Genomic DNA, 22,500 nt, shown 5'->3' on the forward strand with positions numbered 1-22,500 from the left:
AAGACTAACTGCCGTCAACTGATTGACGAATGACGTCGATAAGTCATTACGGTAAGGAGGTAGGTGATTCCACCGATGAGATGTTCATATGACCATGGTCTAGTTTACAACTCGGGTGTTATACAGTTCGTGCTTTTAGTCTTTTATACCTTTTTTTTTTTTTTTGCTGTTAGATGGCAATGAAAGTTGGAACGAAGTCCGGTGGATGGATCGTGTGCCTCGTAGCTTTGAAATATTTCGTTCGTAAAGTGTATGCATTTGAGTCCATGAAATATGATGGGTATACATATATATATATATATATAAACACCTTTTACGTAATTACACGTAATAACCCGCGAATCCGATAACGTACGATACTAACTCAAATAAACACAACATTTTCATTCACTTCCCGATGAGAGCGAATGCTCGAAACAATATTGTAGAAATTGATCATAATTTTACATGAAATATTATTATATATATTATATATATATATATATATATATATATATATATATATTATATATATAGTTATTTATATATATATATATATATATATATATATATATATATATATATATATTTTTTGTATATATTCTATAACTCTTTCTTTTATCTTACTACAAAATTTATCAATTCTTCGTATGGTGTCTATCAACATCTTTCTTCTATCATCTATCAGCTACAATTTATCAATCTATCTATCTATCATCTATCTATCTATCTATCTATCTATCTATCTATCTACTTTCAATCACCATACCACACATCACTACATCTATCTATCTATCTATCTATCTATCTATCTAATTATCTACCTATATATATATCGGAAACTCGGATAAAACCCCTAAGACAAGATGTTAGAAATATTCTCAAATTCATTTTTTTCTATTAAAAGAAATATTCAACTTGGGGGTGGTGGTTGGAGATAAAAACCTTCAAATTAATTGAAGCATGTTATTTTATTTTTTTTTTAAATTTTGGGCGGTTTTGAACATAGTCACCTCTGGCACTCAGATGACAATGTCTGTTTTCACACTCCACTTAAACAATAAGTACTTACTATTACCCCTCCGCTTAAACACACAATTCGCTTAATCGGGTTTTTTAAAAAGATGTTTACCTCCGCGGAATGAACTGTAGCTCATAGGCTGAGTTGGTCTTATAATGACATCATAAAAAAATATGAAATATTAATTGTGCGTCTATTTTGGTCTTTATTATTTCCATATTCGTCTAATCTTATTGGCATGTTTAGAAATCTTTGTTATCAAATTACAGCTTATGCCGTCATAAACCCAATGATATCAAAGTTGATCTTTATTTCATGTTTCTATTTCCGTCTTAGTTTGATTGTTTATTTATTGTATCAAGAATATAAATGTTCTAACGGCACATGCATGCCAAATAACATAAATTCATAACGGTATTGTGTGATGACCTTCAATATTAATTAATAATTATAATATAATAATATTGAGCTTTTATATAGCGCAATATCCACTTAACGTGCTCAAAGCGCTTTACAAGGGGTCCCTGGTCAACAGCAACATTTAACATGTAGGACGAGACATGACGCCTGTTAGGCGATATTACAATTTTTCGGACAAAGACAACGCTGTTAACGGCCAGGTACTCATTTTACACCTGAGTACGGTGAGAGAATGTGAGTAAAGAGTCTTTTCCAAGGACTCAACTATGCGTCGAGCGAGGCTCGAACCCAGGACCTTCCGATCCAAAAGCGAGTGTCATACTACTTGACCACATAGCCGCACCAATTAATTACAATTCCATTGAGATAAGATTTTAAATAATCCATATATATATATATATATACGAATCGATGTCAATGATTTTGATTGGCCTGAGAATTGTTGTGCTTTTTGTGTTATACTTTGTGTTTTGTTTGTTATAGTTTATTTCATTTTGAAAAGGGGAAGGGGGGGGGGGGAGTTATCTCGTAATTTTTGTTCGCGCCATTTTGTTTTCAACGAGATGTTTATTTATTAATTTATTTTAAAATATTTATTTATTTACTTATCTATTTATTTATTTATTATAATTTGATTGCTTCAATATTTGTATATTTATTGCTCTATTCCCTTCGTTTAGGAATAGTATTATTTACTTATAGATATTATTTGAACATCTGTGTTTTTGGGTTGGGTTTTTGGGTTTATTTATGTAATAAAAGACGAACGAAATTTTACATTATTTGCTTTGAAGGATCAACAGAAAACTTATAAAATTCAGATTATTTTTAATTCAATATGTTTTTCGTGTTGTCATTTCCAAAACTAAAATAACATTGTTTATACGCAGTGATACGATATTTGATCGTCCATCCAGTAAGTGATGACCACGTATTTTACTTTAAAGACACTTCACCACGACACCAGCAGCATTTTCTGTGTGACTAAACAAGACGACACACTTCTTCCTATAAACAAACTATTTTGTTTTGTGTCATTAAAAAGACATTTCTTCTGGATTGTTTAAATATTATGATTGCCAAAAAGCAACGTTTTTATCAATGATACGCTTACCGCTTATCGCAACCGATTCAATACAGCAAAACTATAATTGAAAAATAGACGAATAAAAAAAAATAAAAGAGACACACACACACACAACAGAAAAAGGGAGTCGAGACGACAAAAAAGAAGAAAAAAAAAAGAGGAAATAAAGGGACAGGACCCCCCTCATCGCCTTGAAAGCTGGAATTCCATACATCGAAAAGCACCCAAAGCAAACCGGAAACATCGAATAATCGAATCTATGCAAATTTGTCTTCTGCTGGTGACAGATATCCCTGAACCGATATTTAAGGCTACTCGATATCGATACCTCTTGATTGTAATCGATACAAACCCAGATCGTGTTTGAGTTTGGCTATAATATCATGATAGTTATAGTATAACAGCGATTACTATTAACATATTTGTAATCGTTATTATTATTATTATCATTATTACCAATAATATTTTAATTATTTTCAATCAAGTAACAGTGTGATTTATATTTTCGTGTATTAATGTGATTTGAGGTAACAACAACACACAACAACACCAGCACGAAAACAACAAAAACAACAAAAACAACAAAAACAACAACAACAAGCGCAATTGTATTCACAAAATATTGTAAATGATATGCAAACAAGTCCCCATAACCCAGTTGTCTTAACATTGGTATACGTGTCATTGTATTACTATCATCATTGTGTTGTGGCTATTATACCCAATTAACCATCATTACAGTACTCAGTGCCTTTTCGAAATTAATTCAATTTTCCACGTTGAAAAAAAAAAGTATGGATTAACACATCGCAAACGACACCAATTTGCAATTTTGTACTTTATTCTTCATCCCTGGATTGAGAGTATCATCATCAAACCGCTTTATCATCATTAGTCTCATCAACATCGTCATTGTCAATAATCTATTGTCATCAATTATTGCGTAACTGGCGATACTGAGTGGCCTTATTTTTTAAACTTTTGACAAAACAAAAAAAGCTTTCAACAATATATTAAACAAGAAACAATATCATCTTACAAAAGATTGAAAGAAAAATGCAAAACTAGTCTGTGTTGATCATTTTAAAAAGCCTGATGCAAAAATAATTGGTTTTTAAGTTTTGTCGTTTGAATTTCGATTATTCTTTCTATACCTAGATCTACCATAACACACCAAATGTAAATTTTATTTGATATCAATCTTGCGATATCATATTATGCACAATATTTATATTTTTTTAAATATTAACTTTGGTCATCCATTACTGTAAAACATCTTAACAACTCATCACATTACTATTATTATTATTGTATTGAAGTAGATTTTATATTGAGTTTGATAACTATTCAAATTGCGTCATTCAATGCGATTGAAAATCAAATCTTGTTTACAAAAAATTCATCAGTCAAATCAACGTCCTATAGAATTATCTTTATGGCTTCATAATTTACATCAAACTGGATATTCAACCAATCACGAGCCTCATTACAGCGACACAGGATGTCCGTCTCACGTCAAGAGCCAATCAAAGGCGGCGTTGGAAGTCAACTCAGCCAATAGGGCTGTCCGTTTCTCCACCTAGAGTAATCCTATTGAATGGAGTTGGATGAAAATTCATCCAAAGATCGTCAAGCTCAAGATCCGACTTGCAAGTTGGGATATGCATCATTTGTCGGAGTGAGTATTACTGTCATTTCTAAATTTGATTTGCCTTTAATTCCAGCTGTTTTCTAACCCTACCCCATCCAAATTCCCTTTAAACGGCCGAAATGACATCTAAACTTATTTTCCTAAATATGACCCATCGTCTCAAAACGGTATTATGTCGGGATGCATTGGACCAAAAAAAGTGACTATTGGGTTAAGATGATAGAAAAAAAAAGTATTTATTTAATTTTCGCAATATGAGAAATTGTATTTATTTTTCTCAGTAACGAATTGAAATTATCCCCAGGTTTCGTATGTTTGTCAAACCATTCAATTTTCAACATTTTGGTAACTCAGACATAATACTGTGTAGAGACAAGAGGTCACAAATGCCTTGCATTTTCTATTGTTATTTAACTGTGATGTTTCTGTTACGTCCTCATTATTGTTGTTGCTATTTCTGTTTTCATTAATGATTTATTAATATTTTCACCGCCATTGTTTTAGTTCTTTAAAAAAAAAGCCATACAGTTTTATTCCCTTCCACCTTTTTATCAACACCATCGAAACATCCGCCATTTTCCAATTTAATTCTTATAACTTGAAACAATAAAGACCCCGCTGAAGCACCATTGACATCACTCACGCCTTCTGATACAAAAATATGCCAACTTATCGGAATGGGGTGTCTGTCGATCAACATTTCTTAACGCTCTCCTTACCAACTACAGGAAAATCGTTATATTCGTTACGATACAACCAACATTTTTCTTATTCAAATTTCTCTTGTACATCATAAAATTTAAAGAAAATGAACAGTGTGTTGTAGAGCATGTTTTGCTCAAGAAATTATTTCTTGCAAGAACGTACTGCTATTGTGATTGAGTGATTTTTAAAAAACACTATTTTTGTGTTAGTTGGGTGTGAAGTTTTGGGGAAAATCCTGAAAATGGCTGGTAAGAAGAGCGTTAAAATTACTGCTCCAGCAACTCCAAGAAAGAAATGCTTCCACGGTGACTTCAGTGGCGCGTCAATTTGCTTTGATTAAACTCATGACTCCCTTTGATTAAACTCATGACTCCGGTAACTCCAAGAAAGAAATGCTTCCACGGTGACTTCAGTGCGCGTCATTGCTTTGATACTCATACTCCTTGATAACTCTGACTCAGCAACTTAAAAATGCTCCACGTGACTTCAGGCGCGTCAATTTGTTGATTAAACTCATGACTCCCTTTGATTAAACTCATGACTCCGGTAACTCCAAGAAAGAAATGCTTCCACGGTGACTTCAGTGGCGCGTCAATTTGCTTTGATTAAACTCATGACTCCCTTTGATTAAACTCATGACTCCCTTTGATTAAACTCATGACTCCCTTTGATTAAACTCATGACTCCATCAACTCCAAGAAAGAAATGCTCCCACGGTGACTTCAGTGGCGCGTCAATTTGCTTTGATTAAACTCATGACTCCCTTTGATTAAACTCATGACTCCCGTAACTCCAAGAAAGAAATGCTCCCACGGTGACTTCAGTGGCGCGTCAATTTGCTTTGATTAAACTCATGACTCCCTTTGATTAAACTCATGACTCCGGTAACTCCAAGAAAGAAATGCTCCCACGGTGACTTCAGTGGCGCGTCAATTTGCTTTGATTAAACTCATGACTCCGGTAACTCCAAGGAAGAAATGTTTACACTGTACCTGTAGTGACGTACATTTCACAGAACATTTACTAGCGCGTCTTCTTCCACAGTGCCTTTAGTGGCGCCTCGATCCGCTTTGCTCAAACTCCACAAATACATTATTTACACCTATCCAATTATGTGACCCCTCGTGCCAAAACGGTATTATGTCGGGATAGACCAGGTGCTAAAAAGTCAAATTATAGTTAAAATGGTCAAAATTAAGAAACGTTGGTGTTTAGCACAATAAATGTGATATTCCTTTTCCTCTATAAAGCATATAAACTCAACGTAAGCATGATATTTCTGGATACAAATTCCATTTTCAGCATCTTAATCATCCCGACTAAATACCGTTTTGAGACGAGAGGTCACAATTCTGCTTAACAACAACAAAACACTTATATTTTTATTTTGTTTTGAAAACAATAAATACTTTAGATATTAAGATTGAAGTGGCGCTGGCTCCAAACGTGTCCAAATGTTTTAAATCCGAGATTTTTGAAGCAGTACTTTGCTTGTCATTAAAGAAATATATAATTTGGTCCTCCTACGCGTAGAAAATATCTGAGCTGTCAAATGACGCAATGTCCTCTAAAATGTGCTTGAATTGCCTTACATGGGTTCAAACCCAACAGAGACAATTGATATGCAGGAGAAGGCACGACGACTACAATGCACTATTCCAATTGTTACGAAATCTACATCGGTATAACTGATTATGTATTCGTTTTAACACCTGATGTTGGTAAGAGAATGTGAGTAAAAAGCATTTAATAAGGTATCAACTTTGCGCGCCAATAAAGAAACTCGAACAATTGACCTAATCTCTGAAGGCGTTTATCATCATACCAAACTACAAGACCTTAAGCCGTCAGAATATTATATTCACAAAATAAATATGATTTTAAAAAACTGAAAAATGTACCTATCAGCCTTCTATATTACACAATCAACTTTCCATACTTTAAAATTCCCTTTTAAATTTATCGTTTCGTACCATCCACATTTAAACACCGTGGTGATAAAGTGTTTGATATTGCTATATTCCGCCGGGTAATGAAAACACTTTTCTTTGGCCAGAAAACTTCAAAATATCGATCATTGAACATCACCCTCTCACCTTGTCAAAAATTTGTAAAGATGTGACTTTTTATAAATTTCCAGGCTTGAGAGATTTTTGACAAGATGAATGTCGTTTTAATCAATCGAAAATTGAAGGACGAGTTTTCTGGCCAAAATTTAAATTATTTTCTGGGTCTTTATTTCTTTACAGGAGTATTAATTTTGAAAGAAATATCTACTATTTAACCCTGGGTGAAAAATAAGCTATAAATAATGAGAGCCTCGATCTTGTTACCCCTTATCAAACTAGTTGACCTTGCACAACGAGATTTGTTCCGTCTTTATTGAAATATGAATAATACAAAACTCTTTTGATCTGAGACGAATCCAATCCACCTTTCCGTCATTATCTCCGCCATCTTGAATCGTCATCACACAAGACGAGACGGAGGACGTCATCAATAATTGGATTGTTTTTGCGTAACTAAAAACTGAAAATAAAAATATATTCTAGAATAACAAAAACAGCACGCCTTAGTTTGAAGTGAAAAATCAAATAATTTTTTGCTGAGATGAGAATTTTTAGATTGTCTTGTTGATGTCTCTTTTTTATTTATTTATTTATTTATTTATTTATTTATTTATTTATTTATATATCGATTTTTATCTAATAAATTGTTTGTCACATATATCTGAATGGTAAAGATCTTGTGTCTACCCCTCCCCCCTCCACCCCTTTCCCCACGACCAAAATAGACAAAATAAAACTAAAACAAAAACAAGAACACTTTACGTTATATTTTGTCCAACATTTTGATTGTAAGGGTTTTTTTAGGGGCCTCGTTTAAAGCTATTTTCTTAATTGAGCCAAGACATTGTGCAGGTCTGATATCCGAGCTCAATTATTATGGGCTTGATTTTAAATTGTTATAATGATAGTTGAGAGTATTCCCATTGCAACAATAAGCTTACAACAATTCGGCTTATCACACCTTTATATAAGTAAACCTCGGGATAACAGGATCAGAATCAGGGCAAAGTATTTGTATTAATTCAGTCTAAAAACTCGGTAAATCAACTTTGAAAATGTATTTGAAACTTGTATCCTTCTCTTTTTAACCCACGAAACGAGTTATTTTGTTTAACTAAATAACTCAATTTTGATCGGTGTCATTCATTATGATAGAACTACGTCAAAGAAATCTTGTCTGACGGCAAATGCAATGCCGATCTCATCAATAATAACACACAACTTTGCATCACATTTGACGAAACGCAATATACATGACAACTCTTTATTGTGTATTCTCGTGACATGGCGCGCGTGCATTCAACAGAGAAAAAAAATAGATGAATTAAACATGATGTCAATATAACCAATCGTGTGCATTGATGTGTAACAATAACGCTTGTTACAGTGATGAGTGTTACAAAACAACGTGAAACTTTTTGAAGGTTGATGGCCAATTAACTTGTTAACTCTCTCCTTACAGATCCTGTTCAGTATTTTCCCAAAATGGCAGGCTTACCCTGCAGAAATATATTATTTATTTATTTTTAAAACTCAAACAAGCTCTCTACAAAACAACGTTATGTTCTTATTATAATTAAACAAAGAGCATTCTTCAAAGTTTGTGATATACAAAATAGAATCTAAATAAGAAAAATGTATATTGTGTCGTAACAAATGTGACGATCTTGCTGTAGGTGGTAAGGAGAGAGGGTTAACTCTCTCCTTACCAGCTATTTTCAGAATTTTATCCGAAACTTCACACTCATCCAACACAAAAAAACAGATTTTTCATACAGATTAAAAACGAGTATATGCTTGTTTTGTTCAGAAAAATGAGCTGTGCAACACATTGTCTAGTTTTTATAGCTATAACTATAACAAAATGAAAACAGAACAAGAAAATTGTTGGTTATATCGTAACGAATGTGACGATTTTCCCTAGGGTGGTAAGGACAGGGTTAACTGCCGTAATCTTGACCCAAAAAATAAAAACAACCCAAAAACACACCTATTTAAAAAATTTAGCCAGAAACCTGGTCCTTCAAACAATATCGATCGATTTAAATGACTTTCATCTTGGAAAAAAAAATAAAACAACAGAAAAACCTCTCAATCCAGGGACCGCGAGAGGATTTTCTACCTCAGTCTCAGGTTTTAGAGGTTTTGACATGATGAGGACCATTTAAATCGATCGATATTTGAAGGACGGCTATGTGATCTTGTGGTATGACACTCGCTTTCGGATCGGAGGGTCCTGGGTTCTAGCCTCGATCGGCGCATAGTTGAATCCTTGGAAAAGGTCCTTTACTCACATTCTCTCACCGTATTCAGGCGTGATGTAGGGCTCGAATACGAAACCTCTTGGGTCATCTTTCAATGCCTTATACACTCAGCCACCTCACCCCGAGCTATAGTAAACCTGTTATTATAGCGTTTTCACCACGCTATTAACATCAGAGTAAATAAAACTGGAAGAAATCTGAGACAGAGATATTCGAGTACTAGAGAGAGAGAGAGAGAGAGAGAGAGAGAGAGAGAGAGAGAGAGAGAGATAGTGAGAGAGAGATAGTGAGAGAGAAAGAGAGAGAGAGAGAGAAAGAGAGAGAGAGAGAGGAGATAAAGTGAGAGAGTGGGCGTAGAGAGAAAGAAAAGGAGAGAAAGAGAAATAGACATATAAAGAGAGAGATCAGGAACTGGAGAGGGACAGATACAAAGATTGAGAGAGATAAACGAGGGATAGAGAGAGAGGGGGGGGGGGATAAATATAGGAAGAGAAAGATTGTGAGAAATAGAGAGGGAGAAAGAGAGATAAAGAGAGAAATAAAAGAATGAGAGAAAGAGAGAGTAAAAAAAAATACAGAGGGTAAAGAAAGAGAATGAGAGGTAGAGTAAAAAAATTAGAAATATAGCGGGACAGATAAAGAGAGGGAGAGAGAGAGAGAGAGAGAAAGAGAGAGGGAGAGAGAGAAAGAGAGAGAGAGAGAGAACGAAAGAGAGCTAGAGAGAGAGAGAGAAAGAACTAGAGAGAGAGAGAGAAAGAGAGAGGGAGAGAGAGAAAGAGAGAGAGAGAACGAAAGAGAGAGAGAGAGAACGAAAGAGAGAGAGAGAGAGAGAGAAAGAGAAGAGAGAGAGAGAGAGAGAGAGAGAACGAAAGAGAGAGAGAGAGAGAACGAAAGAGAGAGAGAGAACGAAAGAGAGAGAGAGCTAGAGAGAGAGAGAGAAAGAAAGAGAGAGAGAGAGAGAGAGAGAGAGTTTGAGAGAGACCACAACAACGACGACGACGACGATGACAACGACGAGGTAATTCTTATATTGACGGAGTCCGGAAACCAATAGAAATGCAATGCCTTTGGTTTTTGATTAAAAAAAAGAGAAAGAAATGCCTTGAATGTTCTGGCGTCGTACTTATTAACCCCGAGTGTGAGTTGTGGCACTTTATCGGTATCAATCACTTCAAAAAGGAAAGGAATATAGACACAGAAATGAACAAAAAAAAAAAAGAACAAAACTATTTTTTAAAAAGGGGGAAAAATCTCCTTTATTTATTATATTATTCTGAAAAACTTAACCGAATTTCGTTCACATCGTAATGTGTGCCAGCATGATTATAATATGCTGATGATGATGATGATGATGATAATAATAATGATAATAATGATAACAATTTAAATGATAATATATGCAGATAATGCGCTAAATATAGTGCTCATTTTTTTTTTTTTGTTTTGTTGTTTTTTTCTGTTTTGTTTTTGTTTATTTTGTTGGGTCTTTTTGTCGGTTTTTTATTGGGTTGGGGGGGGGGGGGTTATTGTTTCTTTTTTTTTTTTTTTTTTTTTTTTTGGTATTTGCTTATTTTTTTTATTTTGGTTGATCTCTCCCCCCCCACCCCCCTCCCCCTTTTTGGGGGTTGAGGGTTTAACTAGCTTTTATTATTTTTCCGTTTAAATTGAAAATAAACAACAAACTTTTGCTGTATTTGGTCGAGATGTTTTTTAAAAGATTGTGACCCCCTTGCTTTATTATATCGTGTTAATTTGTGATCTAGATACTTTTATAATCAGGCAACCCAAAAAAAAAGTGTTTCATCAGAGAAAGAACTATTCTGACCAATCCCCCATTCCCCGCCCCCACCCCCCCCCTACCCCCCACCCCCTCTTACTCACACCCTCAAAAAAAAAAAAAACAATAAAAAAACAAACAAATAGAAACCAAAAGATAAAATCAAACTCGGTGACATTTGTGGTAAAACCTTCTTCCCCTCCAGTCATTAAGCCACGGCTTGAATGGAATTCGATATAATTTCAGCATCGAACCCAGACATTACCAATCGATATTCTATGATCGATATTTTGATTTATCTCACCTCCCACCTCACACCTCCTATCTCGCACCTTCCCAGGGTTTTTCCAGAACAATCTTCTTTAATTGTGAATCTTAAAATTGTCCAGTTATAGTATAATGTCCTATTCTAAAATTTAATTGTGCCCCCCCCCCCCCCCCCCCCCCCACTAATAATAAAGAGAAGAAAAAAAGAAAAGAATTTTGATTTCACTTACCTCCCACCTCACACGACCTCCTATCTCGCACCTTCCCAGGGTTTTTCCAGAACAATCTTCTTTAATTGTGAATCTTAAAATTGTCCAGTTATAGTATAATGTCCTATTTTAAAATTTAATTGTGCCTACACCCCCCCCCCCCCCCCAACTAATAATAAAGAGAAGAAAAAAGAAAAGATTTTTGATTTCACTTACCTCCCACCTCACGCACCTTCCCAGGGTTTTTCCAGAACAATCTTCTTTAACTGTGAATCTTAAAATTGCCCAGTTAGAATATTATAACGTTATTACAATTTAAAAATTTAATAGGAACTCAAAATATATTGAATTCTCAATATTGTTCTCCACCTCAGAGTGGAGATGGCGCTAAATGAAAAATTATATTTGTGACCGCATTTCCACACTTTAAAAATACAAGTATAGATAGAATGAAGTTGACGTCACTGGGATCGTTGATGTTGTTTTTTTTTTTGCCATCCACGTTTATGAGTAATTCTCACTTAACTGTATTATCCAGACTATAAACGTTCATGGTTACACATAGTTTTGTGTGTTGCTCCGTTATCTTCCGGATTGCAATGTTGTGAGCTTCTTAGCCAAGCGCATACTATCTTTTAGGTTCTGTGTTGTTTTGGAGCCAAAACTTAGGACCCCGACCTCTCAAACACTGGGGGTTTTTTTCTTCTTTCTATAGAACTTAGTATTTCCCTTTATTAATTTGTTATCAAGTTTGATTTTATTTCCATACTAGGCTTCAACAGTCGTGACGTCACTTCTCTTGTAATGATTCACAGTAACTTAGTAACTGGTTCTAAACTATCGGAACAATGGCGGACGCCCTTATGAAATACATCTCCGACGAGCATAAAAGTGTATCCAGAGGAGAAAAACATTATAAATCGGATTATGTTATGACTTTTATACATTCTGATCACACGACATGTGAAAAAGTTCTAGCCAGCATGAAAAATAAAAAGTACCGATTTTCTTTGTTTACAACCAATTTGCTAATTTCGGGCGGATGTGACATCAAACTATTGAATCCTATAGAAATGGTTATAAGTAAAAAAGACCAAAAAAAAAAACAAACAAACAAACAAACAAACAAACAAGAAAAAAATCAAATTTAAAAAAGTAAGAAACTAGATAAAAATCTGCCTCGAACCAGACACTCGGCTCGAAGACAAGTCATGCCCATGTACGGTGTGAGTTAAAAGTGCTGAAAACTCTAGAGATCATAACTCGCCAGCTTTGCATTTCTATGCTAAAACTCCAACGACCTGATGATAGCAGATTTCTATAAACGCCGATTTTAATTTCTTCTTTCTATTTTTTCTTTCTAGTTAGTTAATTTCTTTTTTTCAGCTTTTGTGGATGTGCTTTTTTGTCTTATTTTTATTCTTTTGTTGAGAGTGATTTTTTTTCGGTTATATAAAAATTTTTTTGTTTTGTTTTTCTGTTTGTTTTATTGTTGTTGTTTTGTTTTTGTTTTTTTGTTTTTTGTTGTTATCTTTTTTTCCCATTTTCTTGATTCTTTTAAAAAATGTTTTTTAAGGGAGAGGGGGGTTGTTATCCGTTGACATTTATAAAAGTATGGATTTTGTTTGATGAGAAGGAAAAAAAATGAAATGTTTACATCGACTATAGCTTTAAACTATATCGAGCTAGAGTAGAAAGTTTGGCATATTTCAATATCTTGGGGGGAAAAAATCTGGCAACCCCCGACTTGGATATAACATGATTGACACATTCAATCCATTAAACTTTGTTGACAAAGTCATTATAAGCTATTATCGATAATGATACAAACTGGAATCGATACGAGGTACAAAGGTCTGTCTGTCTGTCTGTCTGTCTGTCTGTCTGTCATGCGTCATTTCAAAATAAGACGAAGAAGCATAAGAATTTAACATGTAGCTGTACTTCATATTATGTGACCCATCGTTTCAAAACGGTATTTTATGTCTTGATGCATTGAACCAAAAAAAAGTGGATTTTGGGTTAACCCTCTCCTTACCAACTATAGGAAAATCGTCACTTTTGTTACGATACAAGCAACGTTATTCTTTTTCAAATTGTCCTAGTACATCATAACATTTGAAGAAATTGAACAGTGTGTTGTAGATTATGTTTTGCTAAAGAAATAATGTAGCATGGCAAGAACATTACTGCTATTGTGTTTGAGTGATAACAAATATATTTTTCTGTTTGTTGGATGTGAAGTTTTGGGGGAAATCTTGAAAATGGCTGGTAGGTAGAGAGCTAAGATGATAGAAAAAAATAATTTATTTAGTTTTCGCAATTTGAGAATTTGTATTTACTCTCCTCAGTAACGGATGGAAATGTTCCCCAGGTTCCCTATTTGTGTCAATAAATACATTCAATTTTCAGCATCTTGGTAACCCAGACATAATACTGTTTAGAGACGGGAGGTCACATTTGATAAAATATTATAATCGAATGAACGATTACTTCATGTTTGGTAGCAGCAGCGGGGATAACGATAGGATAATGTCAAGGAAGAGATAGAAGGATTTGTAAAGATTTAGAAAGGTGGGGGGAGGGGGGGGGGGTGGGGGTGGGAGGTGCTCTTGTGATTTAGTAAGAGATAATATAGTGGGTCCCGATAACTAAGTTAGTAGATCACTACTTTATCGCTTTAGCAAAGGGACCAAGTTCGGTCCCGGTTGCAACAGTAGAGATATGTTGGGGTTTTTTTTCTGATCCCTCTGTACACCCAGGGTAGCCAGCCGGATCTGTTAGATCTGGCGAGGAAAGTACTTCGCGATAGACTGGCGTCCTATCCAAAGGGTAGTGAGTAATTTCTTTTGTTCGTTTCACGATATAGAAACCGGGATAAACTCCGGGAGGTGCTCTTGTGATTTAGTAAGATATATTATAGTGGGTTCCGATAACTAAGTTAGTAGATCACTACTTTATCGCTTTAGCAAAGAGACCAAGTTCGGTCCCGGTTGCAACAGTAGAGATATGTTGCGGTTTTTTTTTCTGATCCCTCTGTAAACCCAGGGTAGCCAGCCGGATCTGTTAGATCTGGCGAGGAAAGTACTTCGCGATAGACTGGCGTCCTATCCAAAGGGTAGTGAGTAATTTCTTTTGTTCGTTTCACGATATAGAAACCGGGATAAACTCCGGCTCTATTACGAGCCTGATGACTCTGAAGACTACTTTAGTAAGATATGAAGCTAGAAATGATTTTTTATTCTTCTTTTAAATAGAGGGCGAGGTACCTCAGTGGTTAAGGCATTGTATTCTAATGCGGAAAGTCCAGAATTCAATCCCCGCTTCTTACACTTTCTCATTTTATTTTCCTTGTGCAGTCTTCTATTTACCCTCAATGGGTTTTTTTTTTTCGTGCGGCTATGTGGTCTCGTGGTATGACACTCACTTTCGGATCGGAAGGTCCTGGGTTCGAGCCTCGCTCGACGCATAGTTAAGTCCTTGGAAAAGACTCTTTACTCACATTCTCTCACCGTACTCAGGTGTAAAATGAGTACCTGGCCGTTAACAGCGTTGTCTTTGTCCGAAAAATTGTAATATCGCCTAACAGGCGTCATGTATCGTCCTACATGTTAAATGTTGCTGTTGACCAGGGACCCCTTGTAAAGCGCTTTGAGCACGTTAAGTGGATATTGCGCTATATAAAAGCTCAATTTTTTTTTACTTTTTTTTTTGTCACTTCGGACGCAACATGGGTGATTCCTGTTGACATCAGACAACGTGTGTATTTGTTTGTTAATAATCCAAAAACAGGGTTCACTCACGGACATTAAAAAAGCATTTCCGCCCCTCAAAAAAGCCCTTCAGCCCCTCAAAAAATCCTTTCCGCCCCTCAAAAAATCCTTTCCGCCCCTCAAAAAATCCTTTCCGCCCCTCAAAAAAGCCTTTCCGCCCCTCAAAAAATCCTTTCCGCCCCTCAAAAAATCCTTTCCGCCCCTCAAAAAAGCCTTTCCGCCCCTCAAAAAAGCCTTTCCGCCCCTCAAAAAAGCCTTTCCGCCCCTCAAAAAAGCCTTTCCGCCCCTCAAAAAAGCCTTTCCGCCCCTCAAAAAAGCCTTTCCGCCCCTCAAAAAAGCCTTTCCGTCCCTCAAAAAAGCCTTTCCGCCCCTCAAAAAAGCATTTCCGCCCCTCAAAAAAGCCCTTCAGCCCCTCATCAAGAGGCAGTCGCTAAGGTTACGAATAAAACCGTCTGGTGTTGTAAACACATTCATTAAACCTTTGCTAGTCGGGTTCTGAGTTTACTCTAACCAAACATACAGCCTTGAAAGTTCCTCTAATATAATATTATCAGAAACTGCTGCTATACCACTTGAGCCGTCTTGGAATCAGAAAAGTGTGTCTGTGCCGCCAAACTCTGTTTTAAAAATACACCAGAAAAAATCTTTAAAATTTTGGCTAGAGAAACGTCCATCATATTGTATATAGATATATTCACCCTCTTCTTACCAACTACAGGAAAATCGTCACATTTGTGACCCATCGTCTCAAAACGGTATAATGTCGGAACGAACCTGATGCTTAAAAGCCGAATTTAATTTTAAACTGGTCAAAAATATAAATTGTTGGCAATAGCACCCTATAATATGGTATCCATTCTTCTCAATAAAACATACAAACTCAACACAAGTCTGATATTTCTGGCTGTAAATTCAATTTTCAACATCTGAACCAACCCGACTTAATACCGTTTTGAGGCGAAGGGTCATATTTGTTACGATACAAGGAACATTTTTCTTAATCAGATTTGTTTTGCACATCAAAATAAAATATATGAAAAATCTTTGTTTTATAAATCTTGTTAAGCTACACAAAAATATGGCATCTATGTGGACTACCTACATACTTATTTTTCATGAGTTTGAGTTGGAAAAAGTTGTTCTGTGTTGGTTAGGTATATATTGCATTTCTAGAGAAGAGAAAAAAAATCATGAAAATGGTTGGTAAGAAGAGAGAGAGAGAGAGAGAGAGAGAGAGAGAGAGAGAGAGAGAGAGAGAGAGAGTTAAAGTGACCCTCAACTTTGGCAAAAACTCTCAATCTTCGCAAAGTCCCAGGTTTGAAAGTTTTTTGTCAAGATGAGGGTAACTGTGTAATTGATCGATATTTGGTGGACGGGTTATCTGGCCACAATTTTATAAAAACTTGTTCATTTTTTTTCAGGTATACGTCAGAATGAATATTGATGCTATGCATTATAGGTAAAATACTCACCAAATCCGCCAGCCAGATAAAACGTACCAACACTCAAACTTATGAGTAACCTTAAAAGTCTGATTGATAGAATTTAGTGATAACTAATAATAATTAAAATGGTTGGGTTTTTTAACAATGACAAAGAGCTGAGGTGCGTCAATTCGTTTTTCCTTTTATAGCAAGATAAATAGTGCGTTAACCCTCTCCTTACCAACTACAGGAAAATAGTCAAATTCGTTACGATACAACCAACATTTTTCTTACTCAAATTTCTCTTGTACATCATAAAAGTTAAAGAAAATGAACAGTGTGTTGTAGAGCATGTTTTACTAAAGAAATTATTTATCGCAAGAACTTCTACTGCTATTATGTCTGAGTGATAAAATATCTATTTTTGTGTTAATTTGGTGTGAAGTTTTGGGGAAAATTCTGAAAATGGCTGGTAAGGAGAGAGTTAAATTATAGCTGCGAAGAATTATGTTCCCGTCACAAAACAGTTAACAGTTGTGTAAATATCACACCGATTTGATAACGCGGCCATTTCATCCAGACTCTTGCTAGGTGGGGACTTCCGGTCCATACGTCCATGTCATGCGCAATTGTCACTTCCGGGACCATACGTCCAGCTGTGGAAACTCGGCATGTGCCACAAGTGTGAGATTTTAATTTTTCTAACCTAAAGAAACAATTTTCATTGTCGAGCTTTGAGGTTTTATAGATAGTATGCGCTTGGCTAAGAAGCTCACAACTTTGCCATCCGGAAGTATAACGGACCAACACACAAAACTATGTGTAACCATGAACGTTTATAATCTGTGTATTAGTGAGAAGTACTCATAAACGCGGGTGGCAAAAACCAATAACAGAAACGTGAGTGACGTCATCTTCGTTCTATCTATATAGAGCAATATCCTTTGCATGTGAAGCGAGTGCACTACGAACGGAGCTATCGGAGCCCCCTTATACTGTACTAGCAACGACAATTATCTTGAATTTTACTATTTTTGTGAGAATAAACTGACATCAAAGATAAACAAAATGCGATAAACATATAGCGCAATATCCACTAAATGTGTTCAAGCGCTTTACAAGGGGTCCCTGGTCAACAGCAACATTTAACATGTAGGACGGGACATGGCGCCTGTTAGGTGATATTACAAATTTTCGGACAAAGTCAAAGCTGTCAACGGCCAGGTACTCATTTTACACCTGAGCACTGTGAGAGAATGTGAGTAAAGAGCCTTTTCCAAGGGTCAACTATGCGCCGAGCGCGAGGCTCGAACCCAGGACCTTCCGATCCGAAAGCGAGTGTCATACCACAAGACCACATAGCCGCATTTTTCAGAGACAAATTAAAGGCGTACAATCAAGGTTGATGTCTTTAGTTTTTTTGTATGTTAATGGTAGTTGAATAAAACTATCCAGACTATGCGCACATGCTCATTTTAATACATTATTTTTCCCAATTTTGAAAAATAGCAAAAGTCTCTAGGATTGAGTGAGTTAACTCACTCCTTACTAGCTGCTTTCAGAATTTTCCCTGAAACATCACATGACCCAATACAAAAATAGATTCTTCTTATCTTCAGTCAAACAGAAAAGCTACAAAAAGTACATTCTATACATAATATTTTTGTTCAACTTAATTAACTTTACAACGCAGTGTCAATATTTTATGGCTATGGCGAAAACTTTTATTTAAAGTCTGTGATATATGTGACCCATCGTCTCAAAACGGTATTATGTCGGAACGATCCAAATGCTTAAAAGCTGAATTTAATGTTAAACTGGTAAAAAAATACAAATTGTTGGCATTATCACCCTAAAATAATATGGTATCCATTCTCCTCAATAAAACATACAAACTCAACACAAGTCTGATATTTCTGGCTATAAATTCAATTTTCAACATTAACCATCCCGACTTAATACCGTTTTGAGACGAAGGGTCACATATAAAAGAAATTAGAATGGTAAAATTGTTGATTTAGATATATCGTAACGAATGTGACGATTTTTTTTATGGGTGGTAAGGAGAAGGTTAAGCTAGAGATAATATATAATGTACATCTAGATTAAAGCCTAGAATGTTTTACCGTAACAAGTGTGAACTTTCACCAACTTGTTTCTAAAACAGAAAACTTGACTGAAATGAAACACGTTTGGTGGTGTCTCATTTTAACCAAGCGTCGAGTCACTACTATCGAATAATCATCAACAACTTAATTAATTAACATTGACACCGGATATAACGACAAGTCCGAGGGCTAAACGTTGTGTGGAATGGAACCCTTGGCGTTATATTATAAAATTAATCAATTACTATTTACTATAATTATTGTACGCTTCCGGCTTCTTTTAACTGTTTCTTGGTCATTGCAGAGAGATATCTATTGAATGTTTCAATATGGTTTTATTTTATGAGAAAAAGATAAATGTTTGTTCGAGAGGAAATGACCTACTTTTCAACTGTATCTCCGTCTCTCTCTCTCTCTCTCTCTCTCTCTCTCTCTCTCTCTCTCTCTCTCTCTTCTCTTCTCTTCTCTTCTCTTTCTCTCCCTCTCTTTCTTTGTGACTCTTTCTCTTTATTTCACATTTTATCTCTAACTCTTCCTCTCCCCCCCCCCTCTCTCTCTCTCTCTCTCTCTCTATCTCTCTCTCCCTCTCTATCTCTCCCCCTCTCTCTCTATCTCTCTCCCCCCTCTCTCTCTCTCTTTCTCTCTCTCCCTCTCTCTCTCTCTCTTTCTCTCTCTTTCTATCTATTTCTATCTCTATCTCTCCCTCCCTCCATCCCTCCCACTCTCTCTCTCTCTCTCTCTCTCTCTTTCTTTCATTCTCTCTCTCTCTCTCTCTCTCTCTCTCTCTCTCTCTCTCTCGTTCCTAAGTGTTTGACACGATGTCCGCCTACTTTCCGATGCGACAAGCAAGAACTAGTTAACCATGAAGATCAACACGGTAGATAAAAGAGACTGAAAATATTTTTTTCTCTTTTTTTAAATTTCAACCTCAAAGATTTCTAATGTTCCAAATTTGACTCATACGACGTGGATATATATGCAGGTCTGACACCCGAACCCTCCTATGGGCCTAGTTTAACTTTGTTGTAATGTAAATGCTGCTGCTCGAAGCTCGAAGAAATAAATAATAATGTGAAATTGATTGTAAGCTCAAATGAATGTTTCGAGTTTCCCCTTTATCAACAAAACAGGATGAATGAAACGCCATAGATGAATTAGATAATGAATGTGGTAGTGGCGTAGTGAAGATGTTGTAATGGACAATATATTGCGCCCTTTTTTTAGATGTCCATTGCAACAATGAGCCCAAAAGGAATTGGGTTATCAGACCTGCAATTAAGTGCACGTCGGCTAGAGAGCAAAGATGTCAGGTTGCATTTTAAATTTGTATTAAAACCCAAATTTATAAAACTTGGATTAATCGTATATTATTATATTTTATTGTGTAAGATAGAAATATTACTAGTTTCTTTAACTGGAAAAAACAAACAAGCACGTTTTTAATATTTGTATCCAGAAAATTCGTCATTCAAATATCGATCGATTATAAATGACACTCATCATGGTAAAATCTCTCAAACCTGGGACTTCGCGAATTGAAATCGATTGATATCCCAAGGACGAATTTTCTAGTCAATTGTTCAAAATGCAATTTAAAAAAATGAATTATTCCCATTTCTGATGATTTTAACTTTAAATTCGAGATGCACATTCCTCCCACCAAACCCAAGACTCAGTAACACACTTTATAGTCACATGGAACAACTACAAAAGACGTCTAACTTCTACGTCGTGGCACAAGACCGAAGGGCTAGAGCTCAGGTGGTCGCTGGTTCGGATAAGTAAGTAAGTAAGTAAGTAAGTAACTTTAAATCCATTTTTTTTTTTACATCTGCGCCATTGCGATACAATACCGCGTTTTGACGATGGGTCACAAAGTTTTTTTCTTCTTTTTGTTTTCTTCTTTCAAATTCCACCTTCAAAGATTTGTCGATGTCTAGCAATCAAGATCAATCGTTTGATTTCCCCATGACCAGCATTTCACGTAGATAATTCATTGATTAATCACCCAACATTTTATCGGTCAACTTGAAAGAGGAGGGGAGGGGGGGGGGGGGGGGAAGAGGTGTTCAAGTTTAGTGTGGTTTGTGGTATGACACTCACTTTCGGATCGGAAGGTCTTGGGTTCGAGCTTCGCCCGGCGGATAGTTGAGTCCTTGAAAAAAAGGCTATTTACTCACATTCTCACGCTGTACTCGGGTATAAAATGATGATCTGGTCGTTAAGAGTGTTTTGTCTCTGTCTGAAAATAAGTTGTAAACTCGCCTACGTGTTGATGTTGGTCAGGTGCCCTTTGTAACGCGTTTTGAGCACGTTTAGTGGATATTGCGCTATATAAAAGCTCAAGTTTGTATTTTTTTTGTGTTTCTTTTTTTGAATTCCACCTTCAAAGATTTATCGATGCCACGTAGTCAAGATCAACCGTTTGATTTCCTCATGGCCAGCTTTTCACTTAGATAATTCATTGATTTAATCGTTCAGCTATTTTACGGTCAACTTGAAAGAGAGAGAGAGAAAAACGAGGTGTTCCCGTGGAAAGAAAAAAAAAAGTATGGTGTGCTATTTCCAAGTGGTAACAACAAGATATGAAGTGAGTAGAAAAGTGCCAGAAGACAATAGAGAATAATTTTTTTTTTTTGTTTTTTTTTCGCGGCGGTGGTGGGGTTTGAACCTGCGACCTTATTGGTACGACAACTCCGCCTGGCAGGTGAGAGCGTGGCTCTACCGTGTGAGCTATCCACGAACACATAAATATTCGTTTCAAACCCAAGTCATTTCTAGAGAGTGTTACGAGCTATCGAGATCCCCAACCTGACCTTTAACCTTCCTTTTTATTTGTGTGTGTCTGGTCTTGTGGTATGTCACTCGCAATCGCATCGGAAGGTCATGGGTTCGAGACCTGATCTGAGTGGCGCATAATTGAGTCGTTGGTAAAGGCTCTTTACTCACCGTACTCAGGTGTAAAAAGAATATCTGGTCGTTAACAGCTGCTGTCTCTGTCGGAGCTGTTTTTAAAAAAAATTGTAATAACCCCTTAAAAAACGCCACGTCTCGTTCTACATGTTAAGGATTGCTGTTGACTAGGGACCTCTTGTAAAGCGCTTTGAGCACGTTTAGTTGATATTCCGATATATAAATGTTAAAGTTGATTTCTTTTGTTTCGTTTGTTTTGTTTTTAAATATAAAACTTGGTTGAAATCTATGTGTTCTATTGTGTAGAATATATTATACTTTAATGTAATGTGCATAAACCGACGTATTCACATTTGCAGGTCTAATAACCAAACTTGTATCTCAAGGTTTAATTATTGTGGTTAGAAAATTGTCCCGACATTAATACCGATCTGAGATGGTCGGTCACACATTTTAAAAAACAATAACTTTTAAAAGTATTATAGAGTAGTGAATATTTTTGTTATAATTTTTTTACCAACCACGGTGACTGATGACATTAATACTAATACCAATCTGAGATGGTCGGTCACACATTTTAAAAAACGATAACTTTTTTATAGTATTGCAGAGTAGTAATTATTTTTGTTATAATTTTTTTAACAACCACGACGACTGATGACAATCGCAATTCACCGCCATTTTCTCCGCTAGCTTTCCAAATCCAATTTAAGTAATTGACTTTTAAAACAGATCTAATTATAAGAGAATAGAGGCGAGCCGAAACATGAATCAATCTGTGACTCTCTCTCTCTCTTTCTCTCTCTCTCTCTCTCTCTCTCTCTCTATCTCTA

General features: G+C 35.9%; 1 protein-coding gene across 6 annotated transcripts in view; it reads left to right on the top strand.

Annotated features, from left to right (window-relative positions):
- The window catches only part of LOC144958678 (innexin unc-9-like), an 867,612-nt gene that overhangs the window by 583,830 nt on the left and 261,282 nt on the right, over positions 1–22,500 (top strand). The window contains exon 2 of one of the 6 annotated variants that reach the window (XM_078890807.1): positions 2,215–4,185. The exons of 4 other annotated variants lie outside the window; for them this stretch is intronic. In XM_078890807.1, the coding sequence (XP_078746933.1) occupies positions 4,115–4,185 (71 nt within the window). In that variant the 5' untranslated portion in view covers positions 2,215–4,114. The remainder of the gene's footprint in view (positions 1–2,214; positions 4,186–22,500) is intronic. One more of the 6 variants, XM_078890806.1, reaches the window with a different exon arrangement.

The sequence above is a fragment of the Berghia stephanieae genome, chromosome 13 (assembly GCF_034508935.2).
Source record: "Berghia stephanieae isolate SIO BIC M18660-M18661 chromosome 13, UCSD_Bste_1.3, whole genome shotgun sequence".
Classification (NCBI taxonomy): domain Eukaryota; kingdom Metazoa; phylum Mollusca; class Gastropoda; order Nudibranchia; family Aeolidiidae; genus Berghia; species Berghia stephanieae.